The sequence below is a fragment of the Mus pahari genome, chromosome 17, assembly GCF_900095145.1.
Source record: "Mus pahari chromosome 17, PAHARI_EIJ_v1.1, whole genome shotgun sequence".
Classification (NCBI taxonomy): domain Eukaryota; kingdom Metazoa; phylum Chordata; class Mammalia; order Rodentia; family Muridae; genus Mus; species Mus pahari.
The window spans coordinates 54,386,182-54,407,883 of NC_034606.1; the positions used below are offsets into that span (position 1 = coordinate 54,386,182).

General features: G+C 47.8%; 2 protein-coding genes across 3 annotated transcripts in view; both read right to left on the bottom strand.

Annotated features, from left to right (window-relative positions):
- The window catches only part of Cpt1b (carnitine palmitoyltransferase 1B), a 9,811-nt gene extending 4,942 nt beyond the window's left edge, over positions 1 to 4,869 (bottom strand). The window contains exons 1-10 of the mRNA XM_029547870.1: positions 4,769 to 4,869; positions 4,161 to 4,320; positions 3,689 to 3,828; positions 3,240 to 3,417; positions 2,907 to 3,008; positions 2,607 to 2,744; positions 2,443 to 2,520; positions 1,279 to 1,386; positions 1,117 to 1,201; positions 295 to 565 (exon numbers count right to left, since the gene is read on the bottom strand). Of these exons, the coding sequence (XP_029403730.1) occupies positions 295 to 565; positions 1,117 to 1,201; positions 1,279 to 1,386; positions 2,443 to 2,520; positions 2,607 to 2,744; positions 2,907 to 3,008; positions 3,240 to 3,417; positions 3,689 to 3,828; positions 4,161 to 4,301 (1,241 nt within the window). The 5' untranslated portion in view covers positions 4,302 to 4,320; positions 4,769 to 4,869. The remainder of the gene's footprint in view (positions 1 to 294; positions 566 to 1,116; positions 1,202 to 1,278; positions 1,387 to 2,442; positions 2,521 to 2,606; positions 2,745 to 2,906; positions 3,009 to 3,239; positions 3,418 to 3,688; positions 3,829 to 4,160; positions 4,321 to 4,768) is intronic.
- Positions 4,870 to 5,317: 448 nt separating this feature from the next.
- Positions 5,318 to 8,897, bottom strand: Chkb (choline kinase beta). Of its 2 annotated transcripts, XM_021216605.1 has the most exons (11): positions 8,346 to 8,897; positions 8,027 to 8,135; positions 7,681 to 7,794; positions 7,378 to 7,511; positions 7,101 to 7,196; positions 6,890 to 6,948; positions 6,724 to 6,805; positions 6,494 to 6,602; positions 6,258 to 6,361; positions 5,784 to 5,865; positions 5,318 to 5,634 (listed from the first exon to the last, which is right to left on the bottom strand). In XM_021216605.1, exons 1-11 carry the CDS (start codon positions 8,567 to 8,569, stop codon positions 5,563 to 5,565), a joined length of 1,185 nt encoding a protein of 394 aa, XP_021072264.1. In that variant the 5' UTR covers positions 8,570 to 8,897; the 3' UTR covers positions 5,318 to 5,562. The 2 variants fall into 2 exon arrangements, with proteins under 2 accessions (XP_021072264.1, XP_029386948.1); XM_029531088.1 differs by lacking the exon at positions 5,318 to 5,634 and having other exon boundaries at positions 5,785 to 5,865; positions 6,258 to 6,333; positions 8,346 to 8,876.
- Positions 8,898 to 21,702: the final 12,805 nt, after the last annotated feature.

A 21,702-nucleotide genomic window follows, 5' to 3' on the forward strand; every position in this document is an offset into this window, starting at 1 on the left:
GTATCTGTATCTATCTGTATCTGTATCTGTATCTGTATCTGTATCTGTATCTGTATCTGTATCTGTATCTATCTGTATCTGTATCTATCTATCTATCTATCTATCTATCTATCTATCTATCTATTTATCTATCTATCTAATCTATCTATATCTATTTATCATCGTACCTCTTAGGATCAGGTTGAATGTGGGACCACTTGGGTATCCTGAAAGATGTCCTCTGCCCTTCACTATGTATTATGTGCCTAGCCTTGGTTACATCTCTGGCCCCCAGTTCCAGGATAGAGGTGGGACCAAGCTTTTTTTTTTTTTCTAATGAAGCCTTTTAAACCTGGGCCTGGACAAACCCTCCCTCCAGAGCCTGGGCACCTTCCCCCTGCGGTGAGGGCTGCCAACTTCTCCTCCCCAGGCTGAGGTGGGGAAGAGTCGTCGAGGATTCTCTGGAACTGCATCTCTAGGTCTCGGGGTTTGAGCAGGCGCGAGCCCTCGTAGAGCCAGACCTTGAAGAAGCGACCTTTGTGGTAGACAGCCACGTGCCTGCTTTCTGAGAGGTGCTGTAGCAAGTCTGGGAGAGAGAGAAGCCGGCAAGCAGCTGAGGCAGGGCCTCAGAGAACACCCAGTTCCCCTCTCCAGCCCAGAAAGGGGCCACTTTCCCCACCACAGGTGCTCCCTGCAGACCCTGATTTGCAATACATCTGACCTGGGCCTTCCTTTGTCTAAGCCACTGTGCCCCAGTAAGTCTCTCCTGCCTCCTCTCTGGCTCCACAAGGGATGGGCTCTCTTCTCCTGAGTTCCACTAGGCCAGCAGAGCTCATCTCATTTCTCTTGATTCATGACTATGTCCCTAGGCACTTGGAGGCCCTACAAGGAGAGCCACTCTTCTGGATCCCTTGGGGGTGGGGGTGGGGTCCCAGCATCAGCACCTGTCTGTAAGTAATGGCCATCTAGAATCTCTAGCAAACTGACTACTTTTCACAAATGATCCTGAGATGCTGGCTGGAGTGCTTAGAGACCAATACTAGTTGGGCACCTAGCTGCCATGGCTACTGTATCCTCTTCAAAGGTTCTGGGGAGGGTAGGACTTCTCTTCACGGGTGCCTGGCTGGAGCCCAGTACCTGTCTCTTTGCCTGGAATGCGTGTAGTGTTGAACATCCTCTCCATCTGGTAGGAGCACATGGGCACCATACCCAGTGCCATTACCTGGGAGGAAGACCCAGCATGGCTTAGGTTCAGGCCTCTTTTCCTTACCCCCGCCCCTCAGCCCCGACATAACTCACTGGCTTGATCTCTTCACGGTCCAGTTTGCGGCGATACATGATCATGGCGTGAACGGCATTGCCCAGACGGGCTGCTTGCACATTTGTGTTCTTAATAAGCACAAAATCCTATGGGTGAAGCAGAGTCAGTAGGCTGGCTACCTCTGGCTGGGGGGGGGGGTGCGGTCACCTGAGTCTCACTAGCCTAAGGATACTTTTTCAGGGGCCCGAGGTGTTGCATCCCCTCTCTATGTTCCAACCAACATCATATCGGGGTGCTCTTCCAGAATCATAAACTAACAGGCTCCAGCTTCGACCAGAGCCATTCGCTGCCCATTCATATTTTGCTTCAAAGGGGTTCTACCACAGAACAACAACAAGGAGAACAAATCTTTGGTTTGGACAGGATATAAGTTGTTAGAAAGACAGAGTGCACATGGTGGGACTCATGGCTCCAGCTGGATATGTAGCAGGAGATGGCCTAGTTGGACATCAATGGGAGGAGAGGCCCTTGGTCATGTGAAGGTTCTATGGCCCAGTGTAGGGGGAATGCCAGGGCCAGGAAGCAGGTGTAGGTGGGTTGGTGAGCAGGCAGAGGGGAGAGGGGAGAGGGGAGAGGGGGCTTCCAGGAGGCTAGGAGGGTAGTAGGGTATGCTTTGGACTGTAGGAGAGACTTGGCTCCAGGCATCAGGAAGATCCGCTACTGGTCCCCAGGTATATGGTGGGGACACCAGTCACATGAAGTGAGGCAGACAGGGACACTTTAAGCACTACATGAAGCTGGCATTCTCCCTGTGGTCTGACTCCACAAAGGGCCCAACATAAATAAATAAAAATAAATAAATACATAAATACATAAATAAATCAAAGTACATTTTAAAGAAGCTCTAAAAGTGGTGTCCACAAGAGAGTCAAGGACCCGTGCCTGAGAGTTCCGAGAGGACCACGGGCTAGGGAGCCATGGGGTGTGCTGTAGCTAGCCTGGAATTCTACCTGTTGTCAGGATCCCCATCTCCCCTGGGCTGGCTCTGGATGGCTCCTCCAGCACTCTTTCTTTCCCTCAGGCCTCGCTCCATAGCCCCCGCTCACCCCATGGATTCTGATGCAAAGGTTCTGGGCTCCTTGTGGCAGAGCGTGGGGTCAGAGCTGGGCACACGGGAGCCCTAGGGGGCTCTGGGTTCTTACCATGGCATAATAGTTGCTGTTCACCATGAGGGGGCTCCTGCTTCGGAGGTAGATGTACTCTTCCCACCAGTCACTCACCTGTGGATAGACAGGCCAGAGGTTAGAGCTGAGGACGGTGGATGGAGAACACGTGGGTAAGAAGAAGCCCAGCCCGACCAACTTACATAGTTAGTTGCCCACCATGACTTGAGCACCAGGTATTTCTGCAGCCTGGGGGCAGTTTTGTCCTGGAATTCCTTGGCCAGTGTCTCCATGCGGTAATATGCTTCATCATCCAATAAGGGCCGCACAGAATCCAAGTACTGTCCGGCCAAAATGATTGTCAGGAAGAGGGCTACCTCTGCCCTAACCTTCTTACCACCACTCCTCAATCAGACCCCTATTCTTCTCTAGCTAGTCCTTATCAGTTTGGACTGGTCCTCTACATCCAGGATCTGGGGGCTCACCGGTCCTCGGGCTCTTACCCGGTGAATTGTGGCTGGCACGCTGGGGACAGGAAGCTTAGGCAGTGACGTTTGGAAGCTGTAGAGCATAGGCCGCCGGCTGGACAGGAGACGGACACAGATCTGAAGATACAGAGCGCAATGTTGGGGTGGGGTGGGGGGGCCCGTCAGGAGGAACGGACATAAAACTAGAAAACAAGTGAGACCTTCAGAACTGTCCCAGCTCCTTTGGGACAAACCCAGGTGCCAAACGCCTGTGATCAGGTCCTCCTTTCCCTTCCTGTTCAGAGCCCCACGTGAGATTCCCCATGATCTCAAACCAGATGCCTGCACCCTCCCAGTGCCTCTGCTCACAGCCCAGATCTTGGTGGCATGGCTGGTCTTGCTGTGCATCTCGAACATCCACCCATGGTAGGAGAGCAGCAGCTTCAGGGTTTGTCGGAAAAAGAAAATGCCTGTCGCCCAGACTCCGGTGGAGAAGATGACCATGCTGAGAAGTGTCTGGGTCTGTGGGGTCCCATAGGGGCCATACCTATTAGAGAAGGAGGACGACTTCAGGATATCCCTTTGAGGGCACCCTTCAGGGAATTCTGACTGCAGTTGTTAGCTGGGAACTCCCTCTCGGGGAAGAAATGGTAAAGGACCTCTCTGGTCTGAGTGTACCAAATACAAACTGCCTTGGAACCGAGAGATGGTAGCCCTGTGAGAGAGACCCTTGGCCACCAATGTCCAGTACAAGATTCCTGGCCTTGGGAACTGTCCTGGCTCTTCTTCTTGAAACTTGAGCCTTCCAGGTCCCATACCTTTCTGGGAGGTATCTCTGGATGCAATGGACCAGCCCCATGGAGATGTCCACCTTGCAGTAGTTGGAACCAACTGTTGCCATGACAACAACCAGCCAGCTGGTGGGGCTGCCAGGGTACACACCCCTAAGGATGCCATTCTGTAGGGAAGAAACAAAGCATGCTACTGGAGTAGGGAAATGTCACTAGGCCCCTGGGAAATCTTGAGGAAGGAAGGGCTCCTGGTCTTTGCCTCATCCGTTCACGGTGTTCTTTCTCCATACGCGGACACCTACGTTATAGGTCCCCACCACATCTTCATTCTTCTGCCGTCTGTACCGCTGGATAGAGGCTATCTACAACCACCAGCACTGGTTGCCAAAAGCAGAGACAGATGCTGACAATGAGACAGTTTCTGACAGCTGGCTTCTCTGCCTAGGCACCTGCTGGGAAAAAGAGGCCCCGAAGAACCACCCGGAGAATCAACCCACACCTTGATTCGAATAAGGCGTTTCTTCCAGGAGTTGATTCCAGACAGGTAGATGTGTCTCAGAGCCTCCCGACTAAGCCGGAAGTCGACCCCGTCTGGGGTCACAGTGAACTGGAAAGCTACCGCCTGGTGTGCTTCCGCCATCCTGGGGTTTAGTCAGCACCTAAGAGTTGGGCCAGGTGCTTAGTGTGCCCAGCCCAGCCCCACCCCCGCCCAGCCACCTCTAGCTGAGCCTCCGCCCCCCACCTCCCCATCTGGTCCTCACTTCCCCCACCCCCTGCCCGGTCCCCTATGCGACCACCCCCCAAACCCGCCCGTGCCCCAACGCTACGCGCCCTGCTGGGTCCTTCTAAGCCTGGCCAACCGCCGCTGCCACCGAACCCTCGTGGGGTTCCGGGCAGGCAGATCAGCAATGGTGCAGGAGTCTGGCTCCGTGCACCCCAAGGGCAGCGAAGGGCGGCTTGGGGGTCTGGGAAGTCTAGATGCCCAGAGAAGGGAGTGGCCCTAGCACTGTCCTCGCCCGGATAGCTTGGCTGTGAGTAAGGATGAAGCGCTGTGAGACGGAATGGCTCTGGGTCCGGCTGGCCTCCCTGTGCTGGTCCCCAACTCACAGCTCAGGTTTGCTTCTGTCGGTGTATGGGTCTGGCCTCTCTGGCCCATGTCCCCACGTCCTTCAGGCCTGGCCACCCTTGCCAGGCCCCGCCCTGTCCTCACTGGGAACTTGACACCCACTCCCAAATTGGGGTGGAGAAAACAGATAGGGGTGGAAACCAGAACACCCTCCTTTTGGGGGAGCGCCTAGGGAGGGTGGGTAGAGTTTTCCCACAAGGTTGCTGGAAGGTCTGGGACTGGGGAATGGAGGGTCTCACGTGAGCATGGTTGCATCAGTGCTAAAAATAGCTGAATGTAGGGAAAAGGTCACCAGGAGTCAGCTGGGCAGCCTCTTCCCTAATTCCAGGGCTCAAGGTTGGCAGTGGCACTCAGGGACCACTGCTGCTCCAGCCCTCTCCCCTAAGTCCCCCCTTTTGTTAGTTATGAGCCCAATCTTCAGTAGTTGTTACTTCTAAACAGAAGCCAGGGAGTATTATGGGATAGGAGATCTCAATGAGCGGAATGGACCCCTCCTACTTTTAAGCCCAGTGCACTCAATCGAAAGTCACTTAAGTCTGTATTCCTCAGTTTGTATTTGTGAAGTTCATTTATTTAAGTACACAGCCCCGGTGGGGAGGGGGCTCTCAGATGCCCACCTTGGGCAAGTACTAAGAAAGGGGTACAGAGGTCGGCTGTTTCAACCACAGTTTCACTTTGAGGCACAGCCCCGTCTCTGGGGTCTTCTGCTCTTTGCCCCTCCCTCCAAGGTCCTGCCTTGGAGGCTCCAGGAGAAATCTGAGGTGGGGTTGGATCCTCAAGATGCTGGGAAACTGGTCAGCTGGCCCTTCTGCTGGAAGTAGAACTGGAACCGAGACTGGGCGTACTCCTAAGGAAGGAAGTCACAAATGCAGTGTGAGAAGCCTTGAAAGCAGTATTCTGCCCAAAGCCACCAGGGCCTGCCCAGATTTCCTGGAGGACGGGACCGGAGCGACTCTGCAGCGCCCACCCAACATGCCCACGGTAGGGCTTACTTACCAAGTAGCCGAACTCTATAGTGGACATGGAAGCCTGCAGGGTGGACCACAGACCCCAGAAGAAATGAGATGCCAGGGCATACCTAGGGAACGAGGGGCAGGAAGAGGAGGTGCACTCAAGAGCCCATTTCACACTGCCTGGCTTCCAGCCCTGGCTGCCCAGCCTCCCAAGTTGACACTGCTCTGCCGGTTCCCTAATCGTCGTCCAGACTTCGACTCTTTCCCTGCCAGCCTCTGGTGTGGTCTTCAACCTCTGCAGCTGCAGCTCTCCTTTTTTTTTTTTTTTCGAGACAGGGTTTCTCTGTGTAGCCCTGGCTGTCCTGGAACTCACTCTGTAGACCAGGCTGGCCTCCAACTCAGAAATCCACCTGCCTCTGCCTCTCGAGTGCTGGGATTAAGGGCATGCGCCACCACTGCCCAGCCTCCTTTTTTCTTCTACAAGGGTTTTCCCCTCCCTCTCCCCCTCCTTTCTCACCGACTGATCTCTATCAGCAATTCTTCTTCCCGTTTCTTCTGTTGCTCTTCAGAGAGGATCTCACCTTTCTGAACCTCTGCCAGATAATGGCGAATAAAATGGAGCTGAGATCAATGGACAAGAGTCAGGGACTGGGGAGACTGGAACATCACCCTTTGTAGCCTTTCTTCCCCTTTCTGAACGGAGCAGAACAGGAAGCCAGAAGGCTTTTCTCTTCCCACCTCCAGACTACATACCTGCTGTTCTCGAGTGGGGTAGTCTGTGGGCCTTGCTTTGTAGAAAGGCCATTCTTCAAAAGTATAATCATAAACCCACTCACAAAAATGGTTCCCAATGTCAAAGCCCCTGGGAGGATAGAGCAAACATTCAGTGCATGGGCAGCAGGGCCGTGGAGGTGAAGGCCTGGCCTGTTTTGCCAGGACCCTGTAGGAACGGGACCCACAGGAGGCTGCCCTCCCACGCTTACCTGTAGTTATAACTACTGTACTCAAAATCAACCAACATGAGGTTGTCATCACTGGCTGGCTCTGAGAGCAACAAGATGTTTCCTGGGGGGAATGGGGATTTTGGTCACTTCAGGGCATGCTGCCCCCTTCCGGTGCCGGCTCAAAGACTCACATATGTTCTCCTACCTTCCTGGATGTCATTGTGGCAGAAGACTACTGGTGACGGGGTAGCGTCTAGTAACTTCCTGTAGAGGTAGAGAGGTGTAGGCTATAAGGTCATGTGACTATGGGCCACCTTCATAGGCTAGGTCCTGGCTCTGGCCCTCAGCAAATCCTGGAGAGGACACTGATAAATGCCGAGTGCCACCCACCCACTGTGTCTGTCGTCCGCCTTCACCTGAGGCTGTTCATCTCATCCTTGAGGCTGTACATCTCCACCAGGTTCATCTGAGGAAGGCTGGTGGAAGGCAGGTCTTGGATCTGCTTCAGGTACCTGGAAGCCGCCCAAATGGGATACATTCAGTTTCTCTCTCCCCAGCCCCTTCTATCGACTCTTCAGACCAAATTTTCCTGTCACTGGGCTTTGGCTGGGAAACAGAGTCCATGATACTGGGACATCTATCCACTCAACTAGAGGTTCAGTTTTTGATGCACAGATCCCAAACAGGACTCACCGCTCCATGGTCCCAAACAACCATCGGGGCTCCTTAGTGAAGGGCATCTCCATACCATGGAAACGGGCCATCCTCGTTGCGATGGCTCCCGACAACACTGGGTCCCGGAGCTCTTGAGTTCTCAATGGCCGGCTCTGTACCCAGTAACCTATCAGGGTGGTGAGGGGGCTGGGGCGGGAGGGGGAAGGGATGCGGGATGGGAGGAGATCAAGGTCTTAGGGAAATTTCCCTACCTGGGATGTGAAGGCAGACATTGGGAAGGGTAAAGACTTGGGGTAAAAACAACAAAAACTGGGCTCTTACTGGGAGGTACTGTTCCAAGCGGCCCTCTGGAAACACTCCGTAAAGCTGGGGCCCTAGAGACCTCTCTGCGAGAATGGCGAACATCACGCTTTCTAACACCAAGGAGTCTACACCCTGAAGGAAGATGTATGGCAAAGGGGCCCAAGTCAGAAAAAGCCAGAGGTACGTGGGTACTGGTGCAAATCGGTGTTTTCGTCATCTACGATAGCTTGGACTTTTGGTCTTACAGACTGGGAATTCTAGAGCTTCAGCATATTGAGCTACACAAATAAGACACCACTTTCCGCACCACTTGCTCCATCCAGATGTCAGAACTCCCAAGTTACGGTCCTTCCTTCCCCCTCACCTGCAGGATGGCCCCGTACACTCGTAGCAGCACCTCCCGGGGCTCCCCGCCCACACTGGGCACGTGGTTCGGTAGCGAGCATCGGAAGAGCAGGTTGCTGAGGCCTCCGCTGCAGATCCACACAGGTCAGGCTCAGCAAAGGTCGTCCCCTCGAGTGGTGGGACCCACTCTAGTCACCCTTCCCGAGAGGAGCTCCCATGTCCCCAAGGGAGACCCCGCCCCCAGCACAGCAGGCGGCAGACCTGGCCACGCCCCCCCCGGAGCACTGACGGCGACCGAACTGGGAGTGTCCCGAGGGTCCCCCAGGCTGACCCCTGACCTCACGGGGCAAACGCTCAGCTCCTCCGGCCGCGCTCGGCGCCAGGCCCCGCCCAGGTACTCCCGGCACCACTGATAGGCTCGGCGCTGCGCGTCACGGGACAGCGAGGAAGCGCGCCGCCGATTGGGGATTGGTTCTGGGCACTTAGCATCCTGCAAACCGTCCTTGGACGGGACGCCGCCGCCAGCCCCTCCTCCGACTACCCCGGTCCCGTCTGCCGCCATGACGTGGACTCCGTTAGGCTTAACGCCCGCCGGTGCTCAGCGAGCCTCTGGTACGGTTGGCTCCTTCCGGATAAGCTCGGTTCCGCTTCCCGGAAGCCGCAGAGTCTCTGGGCGTCCTCGGCCCTTCGCGACCGCCTTCGGCTTTCTTGGTGGCTCCAGTCCTGGGACCGTTTCCAAGCCAGATGCGATTCTCAGGGCTGCGGCGCTCAAAGGCAAAGAGGGGCGGCAGCTTTCCCTGAGTCCCGGCGCGTTCCGGCCACGCCCGGTCCGCCTATCGATCTCTGCAAAGACAGGTTACTGCGTGGACTGTGTCCGGAACCAAGGAAGTGACGTAGGCCAATCCCGAGCGCGGTGGGCGGTTGGACAGTAGCTCTGCAAAGCTTACAAGCCAGGCTCTGGCCAATGAATGGACGACGATGTTAGTTTGCGGCTCCTTTATAACATCTGCTGTGTGAGACATCCGATTAGGGAGTAGAGTAGCCGAGTCTATGGTGACAGTTGGGGTAAGTGAATGGAAGAATGAAAACTTAGAGTCCAGCGAGTCCCCTTTCCCCAAGGCAGCAGATATATGTGATGCTGGAAGGCGTAATAAGAATCAGTCCGGGGCTGGAGAGATGGCTCAGCAGCTAAGAGCACTGACTGCTCTTCCAAAGGTCCTGAGTTCAATTCCCAGCAACCACATGGTGGCTCACAACCATCTGTAATGGGATCTGGGGCCCTCTTCTGGTGTGTCTGAGGACAGCTACAGTGCACTCATAAATATAAATACAAATACAATAAGAATCAGTCCGGCGTGTCCAGCGCTGCATGGACCACATGAGCGCTATTAATGTGACCCAACACAATAACTTAAATAGTATTTTTCTTTTTCGAGAAAGAGTGTGTGTCTCCTGTTAATGGTCAGCCCAGAAAGGAAGCTAACACAATTCATAATTCATCTGAAGGATGAGGTTTATTAGAATGAAAGGGCCTCAAGGCTATGAGTTTCGGGGTAGGGGGGAGAGAAACACCTTAGAGTTAAGAAAAGACTTCCCTTTAAAGTCTAGGGATGGGGCTGGAGAGGTGGCTAAGCGGTTAAGAGCACTGATCTCTCTTCCAGAGGTCGTGAGTTCAATTCCCGGCAACCATGTGGTGGCTCGCAACTGTCTGTATGTAATGGGATCTGATGCCCTCTACTGATGTGTCCGAAGATAGCTACAGTGTACTCATACACATAAAAAAATAATTCTTTTTTAAAAAGCCTAGGGAGTGGGGGCTGGCTAGATGGCTCAGTGGGTAAGAGCACTAACTACTCTTCCGAAGGTCCTGAGTTCAAATCCCGGCAACCACATGGTGGCTCACATGCCCTCTTCTGGTGCCCCTGAAAACAGCTACAGTGTACTTACATATAATAATAAATAAATCTATGCGCGTTTTGTGTGTGTGTGTGTGTCTGTGTGTAAGAATGCGGTGGTGCAAGCCTTTACTCCCAGCATTCAGGAGACTGAAATCATGGTTAATTACCTGTGAATTTGAGGACAGTCTAGTCTATATACTGGGTCCCAGGTCAGCAAGGCTACATAGTGAGAGAAGAGAGAAAGGTGCTAAGAGAATTAATGGGGAGGGCTGGGCAGAGGAGCCAATCAGAGAGCAGCAGCCTAAAGAGCAATCTTTGAAGCAGACCTCTGAGCTGTTTCCAGACCGATCTCCTAAAAAAAAGAGAAAATTGACTTAAAAAAAAAAAAAAACCACCACCAACAACAACTTTTTAGGATTGTCAGGACGTTTCCTATCACCCTATCTAGCATGCAGCCCGGTACTGGATAGGTTCAGATATCATGGGCAGTTTCCCTCCATGGCCCACTGAGAGCTGGAGAGAGGCATTCCCTGCTCCAGGCTGTTGGAGCTGGCCTTTATGTAGGCTATCTCCCCTTTAATCCCAGCACTGGAGAAGCAGAGGAGTACAGGGTCAGGACACATACAGATAAACACACACACCGGTGGGTATTTTAACTTCCTCATTACTTTGGACCTTGAACTTTGTGGAGAATGAACTTTATAGGCAATAACATTGTGTTATGTTGCAATGTTAAAACGCTGGACCAGCCGGGAAATGTTCGGTGGTGGTTTTATTTTTTTGGCTAGCTTTTGAGCCCGGGAAAGAGTTCTAAGCTCTGCTTTCAGGGCAGAGGTTCTAGGTGAAAGTGGCCTTGATTCTGTTATCTGACTGGAGCAGACCAGGCCGTATCTTTCCAGCCTGTTTTTACATAACTACTATCAGGAAGTCAGGCCTGGGTTGGCATAGCTTGTCCTTGGTGACTTACTAGAGGTCAGCTTCTTAGAATGTGGGTCATGCATGACCTGGTGAGGTTGGCAGACTGTAGGGATTGGTGAAAGATTTGGCGACAGTGAAGGTTTCTGAACAAGTAATAACCAGAAATTAATGTAAAATAAATCCAGACAAAGGAATTCAAGATGTTTCTGACCACTAGATAACTGAATTATAGCCTTGGCTTTGAGCACACAGCATGCGTACTTCATGTGGCCACACCAACTTGGCTAGTATTTGAGACTGTGGTATACTGTTGAAACAGTTGGTGACCCGGTGACGTTGATCTCCTATCTCTGGCCAGGTTCTTGTCCGTCCTTCCTCCAGGAATGGACTGGGAAGACAGCAAAGGAAAGCATGAGTAACTTTATCTGCCTTGTGGAAATAGAGTCCCAAGGGTCTCAGTGACAAGAGGTATTTCTGAAATGACGCTAAACATGTTTCTGCCATTTTGTACTTCCTATTTAAAGCCAATCTCTCAGCACTGAAAATCATAAAGTAAGCATTAAGCCAGGATTTAATGTTTTGGGGTTTTTGTTTGGATTTTGGAGACAGGGTTTCTCTGTCACCATGGCTGTCCTGAAAGTCATTGTACAGAGTGGCCAGGGTGGTCTTGTACTCAGAGGTCTGGGATACCTTTATTTCCTGAGTCCTATGATTAAGAGGTATGAGCTGGAGGCTGGTGAGATGGCTCAGTGAGTAAGAGCACCGACTGCTCTTCTGAAGGTCCAGAGTTCAAATCCCAGCAACCACATGATGGCTCACAACCATCTGTAACGAGATCTGATACCCTCTTCTGGAGTGTCTGAAGACAGTTACAGTGTACTTACATGTAATAAATAAGTAAATCTTTAAAAAAAAAAAAAAAAAAAAGAGGTATGAGCTACCAATGTCTGGCCAGAATTTAATGTTTAATGTAAATATAAGCATGTACCTCATTTGGAAGCAATTTTTCCCATGTTAACAAATGGTAAAGTTGTATATATGCATATATATATGAACATATATATGCATATGTATTCATATTTCTAGGAATTGGTTTTAAGTATTTTATGAATTATCACCAAATGTTTATTTGTATGTTTACTTTATATTACCTATGTACCTGGGGTTCAGTGTAGATTTCTCAGGTTAACAAAGTTAGCAGTGGGAAAAGTTGTCAGTTCTCTGTGTCAGGAGTAAGCACTCCTACTGTTGTTGGCTTCTCTTTTGCAGTGCACTTTTAATCAGTTTGTCTTAAAGGATAGAAAAACAAAAACAAGAGAATCTTCAGGAAATATGCAAAACAGACACTTTTGTGCAAACCTGCAACAGAGGGCAAATAGTCTTGTAGCCTGCTAGTTCTTGCTTCAGTTTTTCCATCAAGTAAATAATTATAGGATAGAAAGTTTGAAGTCCATCACACAAAGTTTATCGCAGCAAAAATAGCACACACAGAGAGTATAGCATTCAAAGTCATAGGTCACTGAATAACACGGTGTGTGTGTGTGTGTGTGTGTGTGTGTTGGCAGAGCAGCATTTGCCCCTGGGAGTGTCCAGATGGTCTGCAGCTCCTTTCTCAGGCCAAACTCTGACCTATATACAATTGTGGAAAACTCAGGCACAAAAATAAGGCCTAGAAGGAATGTCTTACAAAGCAAACCAAGACCACAGGGACAGGGAAGTAGAGAAGGGGGAACACAAAGGCACCCAGAGCCTGCTTGCTCAAGTTCTGCTTGCAGAGCTGCCTTTAGTAGCTAGCTAAATGATACATCAACAGCAGGGGAAGAATACGGATCGTTCATTCCTGAGGTGAACCTAGAGCCCCATGTCTGTCTACCATTGCCTCCTTCCCCAGCCCCTGTGCTGCCCACTGCTGGACCAGCTGGGGCAAATTTTTTTATGTTTTTAGTAGGGTGTTGGACAGGGCTTGAATTGGACCTGGCAGGATACACTTGGTGGGCTGGGTCATTTTGAATGACCCAGGAACCTGACTGGGTGAGATAAGGTTGGGGGACCTTTACCGTTTCTTCTAGATTTGGGTTGGCCTGGGCTTAGTGAGAGTGAACTATCCCATCCATCTTATCAGAGAGAGAAAACAAAACAAAACAAAACAAAAAACCTGAAAACCCTCTAGTAGGGTTTCTTTCAACCAAGAACCTGGAAATAAGCCATCTCAGTTCAAAAAATAATTGGAACCAGGGAGGCAGAGGTGGGTGAGTTTGAGGGCAGCTTTATTTACATAATGAGCTCTAGGACAGCCAGGATGCATAATAAAATCCTGTCTCAAAAAAAAAAAAAAAAAAAAAAAAAAAAAAAGAGGTAGAGTGGCCCTCATAGGGACTGGAGAGATGGCTTACAGGTTAAGAGCACTGACTGCTCTTCCGAAGGTCCTGAGTTCAATTCCCAGCAACCACATGGTGGCTCACAACCATCCATAATGAAATCTGATGCCCTCTTCTGAAGTGTCTGAAGACAGGTACAGTGTACTTACATAAAATAAATAAATACATCTTTTTAAAAAAATTAAAAAAAAAATAGAATGGCCCTCATAGGCTCATAGATTTGAATAGTTGGTTACCAGGGAGGGGCACTTGTAGAGATAATCTATGCACTGTGTAAAAGCATTCCCCTGTCAATAAAAAGCTACTGGCCAATGAGCTGAGACAGGATTAGACGGTGGTCCATGCAGGAGAGAAAGAGGGACTCGGTTTGAGTCAGCTGGAGAGACTTGTGACCCAGGGGAAGTCTGCTGCATGAAAGTGAGGACCAGGCAACCAGCCATGGCCAGGACCTAAACTAGACTAAGCAGTGTAATTCGTTATGAGCTGGTTGGGGAACAGGCCAAGCTTATGGCCTAAGTAAGCATTTATTCACAAATGTAATTAAGTCTCACAGTTGCTGTTTTGGAGAATGTAATGTGTAGATGGGAAAGCCTGCAGTTACAAATGGTGCCCAACGTGGGCCAGACTTAGCAAGAACCTGGCTTAGAACCTGGAAAGTTCCTGGTGGAAGGGAACAAGCAGTCCCTGGAAACAAAGCAGATTCCAGGTAGATATGGGGAACTGAAGCCAGATGCATGTCACAGGCATGGTTCCTTTGAGAGACACTGCTGCTTTGCAGCAAAGCTGGCTCCTGGGGAGAAGGAAGAGTTGGAACCTCAGCCCAGCCTCACAGGAAGGCACTTCCTAGAGTCAGAGGCGATTTCCTAGCCAGTCAGGAGGAGAAAGCTAGGTGGCCTGTGAGAAAACCAGAACCCAATTCTGGTCCATGTGAGAGAAATCTGTATGGTGGAGCCAAAATCAAATGGCAATAGGCTGCTGCCCAAACTAATAGAGGCAGCCTGCTACAGGCCCAAAGTAGGTGGAGGGCAGAGAAGCTGGCCCTAAGGGGGTGGAGTCAACCACCACAGCCAGGGGCTAGCATCTCCAAAAACAAGATGAGAAGCTCCAAAGACAGCACACAGAGGAAATCCAAGCCCAGACACATGCCCCTGACCAGGTAAATACCTTTGAAATTGTGCTAAATGCTAAAGAAAGAATATATAAATGAAGAATATATATTATACAATATTATATATAATTTATAATAAAATACAAAAATAAATAGTCATAGGGAGAAAGTCTCTGAAGGAAGGAAAGAACTAGAGATTAAAAAAGAAAAATATTTTCTATGTTAAAAAATGGAGAGAAACGTGCATCTGGATCTCATTTGATTTTGTTTCACTTATCAGTTCTTTTTTTTTTTTTTAAGATTTATTTATTTATTATATGTAAGTACACTGTAGCTGTCTTCAGACACTCCAGAAGAGGGCGTCAGATCTTGTTACAGATGGTTATGAGCCACCATGTGGTTGCTGGGATTTGAACTCCGGACCTTCGGAAGAGCAGTCAGGTGCCCTTACCCACTGAGCCATCTCACCAGCCCAGACAGAGCAGTTCTAACTGACTGTTATTCTGATTGGTCCTAAGTGGAGCTTACAGTTGTTGAATTTCTTAGGGTTAACAACCCTAAGAAACAAAATACAGAACGTTACAGGGTGTGTGGTCAGCTGTTTCCTGTGTCAGTAACATTATGAAATGAGTGGTAGGCATGGAATAGAATGGCTACAGTGATGCTGGGGAGTGGGCTTCACCAATGGCTATGTTGGAAATGCCCTTACACATGGAAGCCAACGATTCTCCAGTATATACATCCATTACAATACAATGCAACACTTTAGACATTATGGCGTGAAGCATGTTACAGAAATACTTTACAGTCCTACAGGCCAAGCTATTGTAGAGAGATCTAATAAGACTTTAAAAGAAGATGCTCTTAGAACACAAGGGGGAGCCGAGATCTCCCAGACTTAAATAATGCTTTATTGAGTTTAAAATTTTAAAATGTCAATGAGGTAAATAACATAAGTGCTTTGAATAAACTAAAGTTTATCCAGGACTGCTGGATTAGATCAGCATAAACATATGAGGCTCTAAATATATAGTCTCAGAATGGATGGAAGGAAATGTGTTCCTTTGGGGGAGAGATTTTACATTTGTTTTCACAGGGAAAGAAAACTTACGGATTTGTTCCAAATCGGTAATCAGATTTGAAGATATTGGCTGGAAACAGAATGAAATTACGAAGACCAACAAAGCAGGTAAAGTATATGCTCATCTTCCTACATGGGAACAGCTCTGAGACCAGCTGAGACATGAAAATGTCTCCAGCCAGAACTTCAGATATTCATAGCCAGTAACTGTGAGCTACAGAATACCCGTGATTTATCATGCCATCCTTTCAAGTGGCATGGATAGAAGTGTATATTTCAGTTTGGTTATACAATCCAAACTAACTTGTAAAGAAAGACAGGTGCCCTACCTGCTTAGACAGAGAATGGGGAATCATCTTTAACTGAGGTATGTGTACTGCACATTCTATGCATATCATTTCAGAAATGTATATTACCTGTGAGAGTTTTATGTTTGCACACTCCAATAAAGTCCGTGCAGCCCTGACAACATTCTCCTTGAGGATGCTGAGATATCTTTATTCCAGCATCCTGCTTGACCCAACCTTGACTGCAGCTGTTTCATCAAAACTTGCTTCCAGGACAGCTTCAAAGAAAGCTGCTGTGGTGCTTTGAATAGGTCTGGTCCCATAGATTCATGTATTTGAATGCTTGGCCCATGGGGAGTGGCACTATTAGGAGTTGTGGCCTTGTTGGAGTAAGTAGTGTGCCACTATGGGGATGGGCTTTGAGGTCTCCTCCTATGCAGGCTCACCCAGTGCAGATGAGACCCTCCTCCTGGCTGCCTGTGTATCAAGATGTACCTAGTCTGCCTGGACACTGTTACAGGATATTTGAATCTGTTTCTAGTTGTGTGCCTTAGCTCTTAGCACATGCCTTTAATTCCTCAGGCTGGAATATAGACACACCCTTAATATTTACTTTTAACCCAAAACAATGAAGGGAAAGTTAGTTAGAAGGAAGCACCCATGTTTGAAAGTGATGTCTAATTGAGTGGTAGACAAAGTGACACATCAGAGAAAAATTTACAGAATAGAATATGCCCAACTCACTTAAGGGAGAGTCAGACAATGCAGGAAGAAAAGAGTACAGTACAGGAATACAGGAGAGTTCGTGGGAAGCAGCACAGTAGAGATGAGAGGGAGAGTAGAGCAGGACAGAGAGGGAGGAGGGAGGCAGTGTTACAGGGAGTTACAGAGACAGATTGAAGAGAGAACGAGCTAGACACAGGTAAAGACAGATCTTGCAAGAGAATGAGAAGGAGACTGAAGATTAGAAAAGATTGCTAGAGGTAGTTTGAAATCAAGCACAGTAATTCAGTGGTCCAGAAAAGAGCCAGATTGAATCAGTCAGCTGGGAGAGGACTTTGAGCCAGAACATCTGGGTTGAACCAGATAGATCAGAAAGAACCAGGAAGGAGTGAGCTTCTTCAACGGTATGCTCAGAGGCTGAAAACATTCTAGGCCTAAATAAGATTGTATAGTGGCTAGAATCTTCCAGGACTGGGCCTAGGTCAGCAGACAGAGGCAGTAAGCCTCCCAGACAACAATTACAGTAGAAGAATAAAAGTTATTTTTATAGGACACTGCCATGCTTCCCACCATGGTGATAATGGACTGAACCTCTGAAACTGTAAGCCAGATCCAATTAAATGTCCTCATAAGAGTTGCTTTGGTCATGGTGTCCTCTCACACCAATGGAAACTCTGAAACAGCTGCTGACCCCAGATGACCCCAACTCATCCAGCATCACAGGCTGTTAAGCCCTGAATTTTCTTAGCACACAGGAACTGAACAACAAACATTACAGCTAGCTTTCTTAAGATTAACCAATAGTCCCATTTTCTAGGGGGCACCCAATGGAAAATGATGCCCCAAATCAGCAGTAAGCAATTTTATGAGAGTGATGCCCCCATTCCCAAGAGGTGGATTGAATGTTTTTTGGTTGTTTACTGGATGATGTATTGTGACCTTCCCTGCCCCCAGGGATCATCAGACAATATAGGTCCACAGGGCAAAAGGAACAGAGATGACTGAATTGGGGTGGGAGTGGGGTGGGGGTTCGGAATCCCTGTGAGTAGATATGAAAATGATGACGCTGGGCCCAACTGTGGGGAGGCAGATCAACTAACTTTACTTGGACTGATTCAAGGCTTAAATAATTTTGGGGACAGGGTGGGGGTGGGTGGGGAGGGGTGAGTATCCAGGATGGGCAAAGGTCATTGGCTGAAAGCTTAAGATAACATGCCTCATTAGCATAGAGAGGCATTTCAGGAATCTCAGGTACTAGTTGAATGAGTTCTTATGAGGGAAAAGGGAGTTGAACCTGTAATCCTAACCGATCTGCAGGTAGAGGCATGTGGGGGATTTTGAACTTCCTAGATAAGGTCAGAGAAAGGCAAGTCCTGCTTAGAAGGCTATTGGACAATGGTAGACTTCGACCTTAATTAGCAGGGTTTTCCTACAATGAATGTTTGTATCATTTAAGGGCAGTGGTTACAAGCTGTTATGATCTTGGACAAGAAGGAATCAAAATGAGGGAGATTAGATTCAGGATTTCTTTTTCTTTCTTCTATCCCTTCTCTCTTATCTAGTATTAGGGGGAAATTTGGGGGGGAGGGGAATGAAGAGAGAAAGGGGGATATAGGAATAATAAGAATAAAGGGTAGATTCTTGAATCTACTCTTTAACTATAAAGCTGCTACTAGCCAAAAATCTTATATTGGTATAGATCTTTGTATATTGATGCAAAATTCAAAATTAAGATTACATTTAGTTACATTTGTATAGATCTTTGTATATTGGTACAGATTAGGATTATATTTTGCTACTATATTACTATGTATATATGTTTCAACTCTTGTTTAAGGTATTGTACCTCTATGCAAGGTTAAGTTCTAGTCCTTTTGAAAGCTGCTATTACAACTCTTTAGGATAATTAAATGTAATTTTATTACAGAAATGTGTTTGCAAGGTTGAACAGATAGTAAATAGCCAGAGATAAGCAATGTTTGTTTCTTCATTAATACTACAGATAGATGGGCTTCAAAAACTTCAGAGATCCACAGTATGGCATTTAAAAATGTGTTATCATTAAAAGGCTTTTATGACAATGAGATAGTTCCCCTCTTGGCAGATGATGAGCACTGAAGAATCTCCTCATGTAGTTTGCTTCGTATGTAGCAAGCTAGCCACTGGGCAAGAAACTGCCCTTGCTTCAACTGCTGACAGAATGCTGTCCAAAATGGACAAATGGATGCAGAGAAGTCAGCTGCTGAGCTTTGCCAAGATAGGGTAAGCAGTCCTTCATAATTACTGCTTCGCCCAAATGTCTGTCAGACATTCTGGGCCAGAAGGCTGAAGATGATGCTCCAATGACAGGGAAATTTCGGGGGACTCTCTAGGCATCCAGCTGTCTCTGTTATCTCTACAGTTTAGAAGTGACTTGTCTGTACCCCCTGCATACTCAGGTAACATTAACTTTGATGGAGTTGAAGACTGGGTAGTTAGAGTCTCACAGTTAAGCTTTTTTACCTTGTTTGCTTTGTTAACAAAATATACAGAAGATCTAGTCATGAGATAACATATCAAACTAAATTCACCAGCTTTTCACTAGATAGATGAAAATATAGTCCCTATTTTTATACAAGTTTTTATATAGACTTTATTAATGTTTGAGGTTTTGAAAAACTTCTTTCACATTTTTTCCCTCTTTGGTCTCACATGAGTCTAAGAATAACAAAAGATTAGGATTTGTTGGGGCTGGAGAGATGACTCAGCGGTAAAGAGCACTGACTGCTCTTCCAAAGGTTGTGAGTTCAAATCCCAGCAACCACATGATGGCTCACAACCATCCATAATGAAATCAGATACCCTCTTCTGGGGTGTCTGAAGACAGCTATAGTGTACTTACATATAATAAATATAAAAAAAAAGATTAGGATTTAGGAAAATGTTCTTAAGGTCTAAGATGTTTTTAGGTTGGTAATGTAAGTTATGATAGAAATTGATTTAAGTACAGAACTCTGAACTCACCAAGATGATATAGATAATAGAATACTTTCTCAAAGGTTGCCAAGTACATATGAACTGGACATTGGGAATGTAAATCTTACTTGATAGTTTACATAGTTATTATGGTATGTTGTCTATTATAAGAGAATTTATTAGACTAAAGGGGGAAAATATAGAGATAGTCTCTTGTATACTATGTAAAAGCATTCACCTGTCAATAAAAAGATATTGGCCAATGAGCTGAGGTAGGATTAGAAGGAGAGAGAGAGAGAAAGAGATGGGGGGGGGAAGAGAGAGGAATTCTGGGTTTGAGTCAGGCTGGAGAGATTCACCTGGACACAGAGGAAGACGGCTGCATTAAAGTGAGGACCAGGTAACCAGGCACATAGCAAGACTATGTAGACACTTAGACTAGAATAAACCAGATAATTAAGTTTATGAGCTAGTCAGGGAACAGGCCCAAGCTTATGGCCTGTGCATTTATTCATAAGGATAATTAAGTCTCAGAGTTGTTATTTCAGGGAACTTATGTGCAGGTAGGAAAGCCTGTAGTAACAAATGGCACCCAAGAGGGGGCATTGAATCAAGACTGAGCCTGAAAGTTCCTGGTGGAAGGTATGAATAAGCACTCCCTGGAAACAAAACAGGCTCCTGGGTAGATACGGGGAACTGAAGAAGACAGCTCTCTGATGTGAACCTCAGCTAGCAGTGGGAGCCTGGCTAGGCAGTTGGGTCCAAGATCCAACAGTGAGTGCTTCCCGGCAGAGAGCCTTCCCCCAAGTGTTACAGCTCAGTAAATACATCCAGACTCAGATGACCCTTGCTGAAATAACTTGTGTGCTTTATTCCAGGTCAGCAGGGACTATCTGAGCCTTGGGGAGTGGGGTGGGATTCTGTGGGTAAATGCATTCTATTAGCTGAGGCCATGAGGCTCACGGTGCTCTGTTTGCTTGGGGAAGAATTCCAGGCGCTCTGCCACATGAATGATGCTTGTGATCACCTAGTTGGAGGCAGTGGTTACATGCCTCGAAGCAGGCCTGGGGACAAGGAGGGAGTTAGCGCTACTCCCGCAGTCTCAGATGCTGAGATCTCCAGGGTGTGAGCAGGTTCCACCTGACAATCCCATGCCTATCCTCTGATGGAAGGAAGGCCCATGTGCCCTTCAGATGGGTGCAGGAAATGTGGAGTGAGGTGGCTGAAAGTAAGGCTAATAATAGAGAGCCAGAAGAACCGCAACCCCAAAAGTCAGCACAATTACCATTTACTATGAAGGTTGCTGTATGGAGGCAGTATTTTTTTTTTTTTTTTTTTTTAGTAAGGTGCTTTTAAGCAAGAATGTTAAAGTAGCAATAAACCTCTCCGTATAGTTCCTGGGCCTCAGAAATACAACTTCTGTTTTGTATCGTTAGCTTTGTTTTTAGTAAAGATATCCTAGCTTCCTGTATTTCTGTGATCTGGGGTTTGCCTTATCAACTGTAGTCTTGCCATAGATACAGTGGTCACCATCCTGTGATCTCATTTAAGTTGCTTAGCAACCTCTTCAAGTGAAGACTCTCATAACTCACAAAAACTCTTCATATGGCTGTTGTTAAAATAAATGAAATGAATAAACTCTTGTTTAAGAAGCTCACTTTGAGAAGTCCTGGTTGGTTTTATTTTTTTCTGTTTGCTGAATCATTTTGTCTTTTGTCAACTTGACACAAGCTAGTCATCTGAGAAGGGAGAACCTTAGCCAAGAAAACCCTTGCATCAGATTGGTCCGTAAGCAAGCCCACTGGCCATTTTCTTCTCTCGGTTATTGATGTGGAAGAAACCAGTCCACTGTGAGCAGTGTCCCCACTAGAGAGGGGGTCCTGGGTTGTATAAGCAAACTGGGGAGCAAGCATTTCTCCATGGCTCTGCTTCAGTTCTGTCTCCAGGTTCCTGCTCTGACTTCCTTTGACGATGGACTGTGACGTGTAAGCCAAATAAACCCTTTCCTTCCAAGTTGCTTTTGGCCATGATGTTTCATCACAGCAATAGAATCACTAAGTCATGCACACTTGTGTTCTTGGATGTGCCTCACTCCTTTCCTGAGTACCTTTCTGTGCCCAAATCTGTGTTTCAAATATCTAACATACTGGATTGTCCTGAAAATTTCTTTCTTCATTGAGGCCAAGAACCTAGTTCTACCTGAGTGGACATCTCTGAAAAGAGTTCTCCTCAGGTTGCTGGGCAGGCAAGGTACCAGGGAGTAGTGTGGATCTGTGTCTCTACCCTGGGTGCCGCTGTCTAAGAGAACAGGTTTGGAGGTCGGCTTGGATTGGGTAATGGCACAGAA

Coding starts and splice junctions, on each gene's coding strand:
- Chkb (XM_021216605.1), bottom strand. CDS start 8,569: ATGGCGGCAGACGGGACCGGGGTAGTCGGAGGAGGGGCTGGCGGCGGC. Junction 8,136..8,345: donor CTGAGCGTTTGCCCCGTGAG/GTCAGGGGTCAG, acceptor GTGGATCTGCAG/CGGAGGCCTCAGCAACCTGC. Junction 6,949..7,100: donor GATGAGATGAACAGCCTCAG/GTGAAGGCGGAC, acceptor CTACCTCTACAG/GAAGTTACTAGACGCTACCC.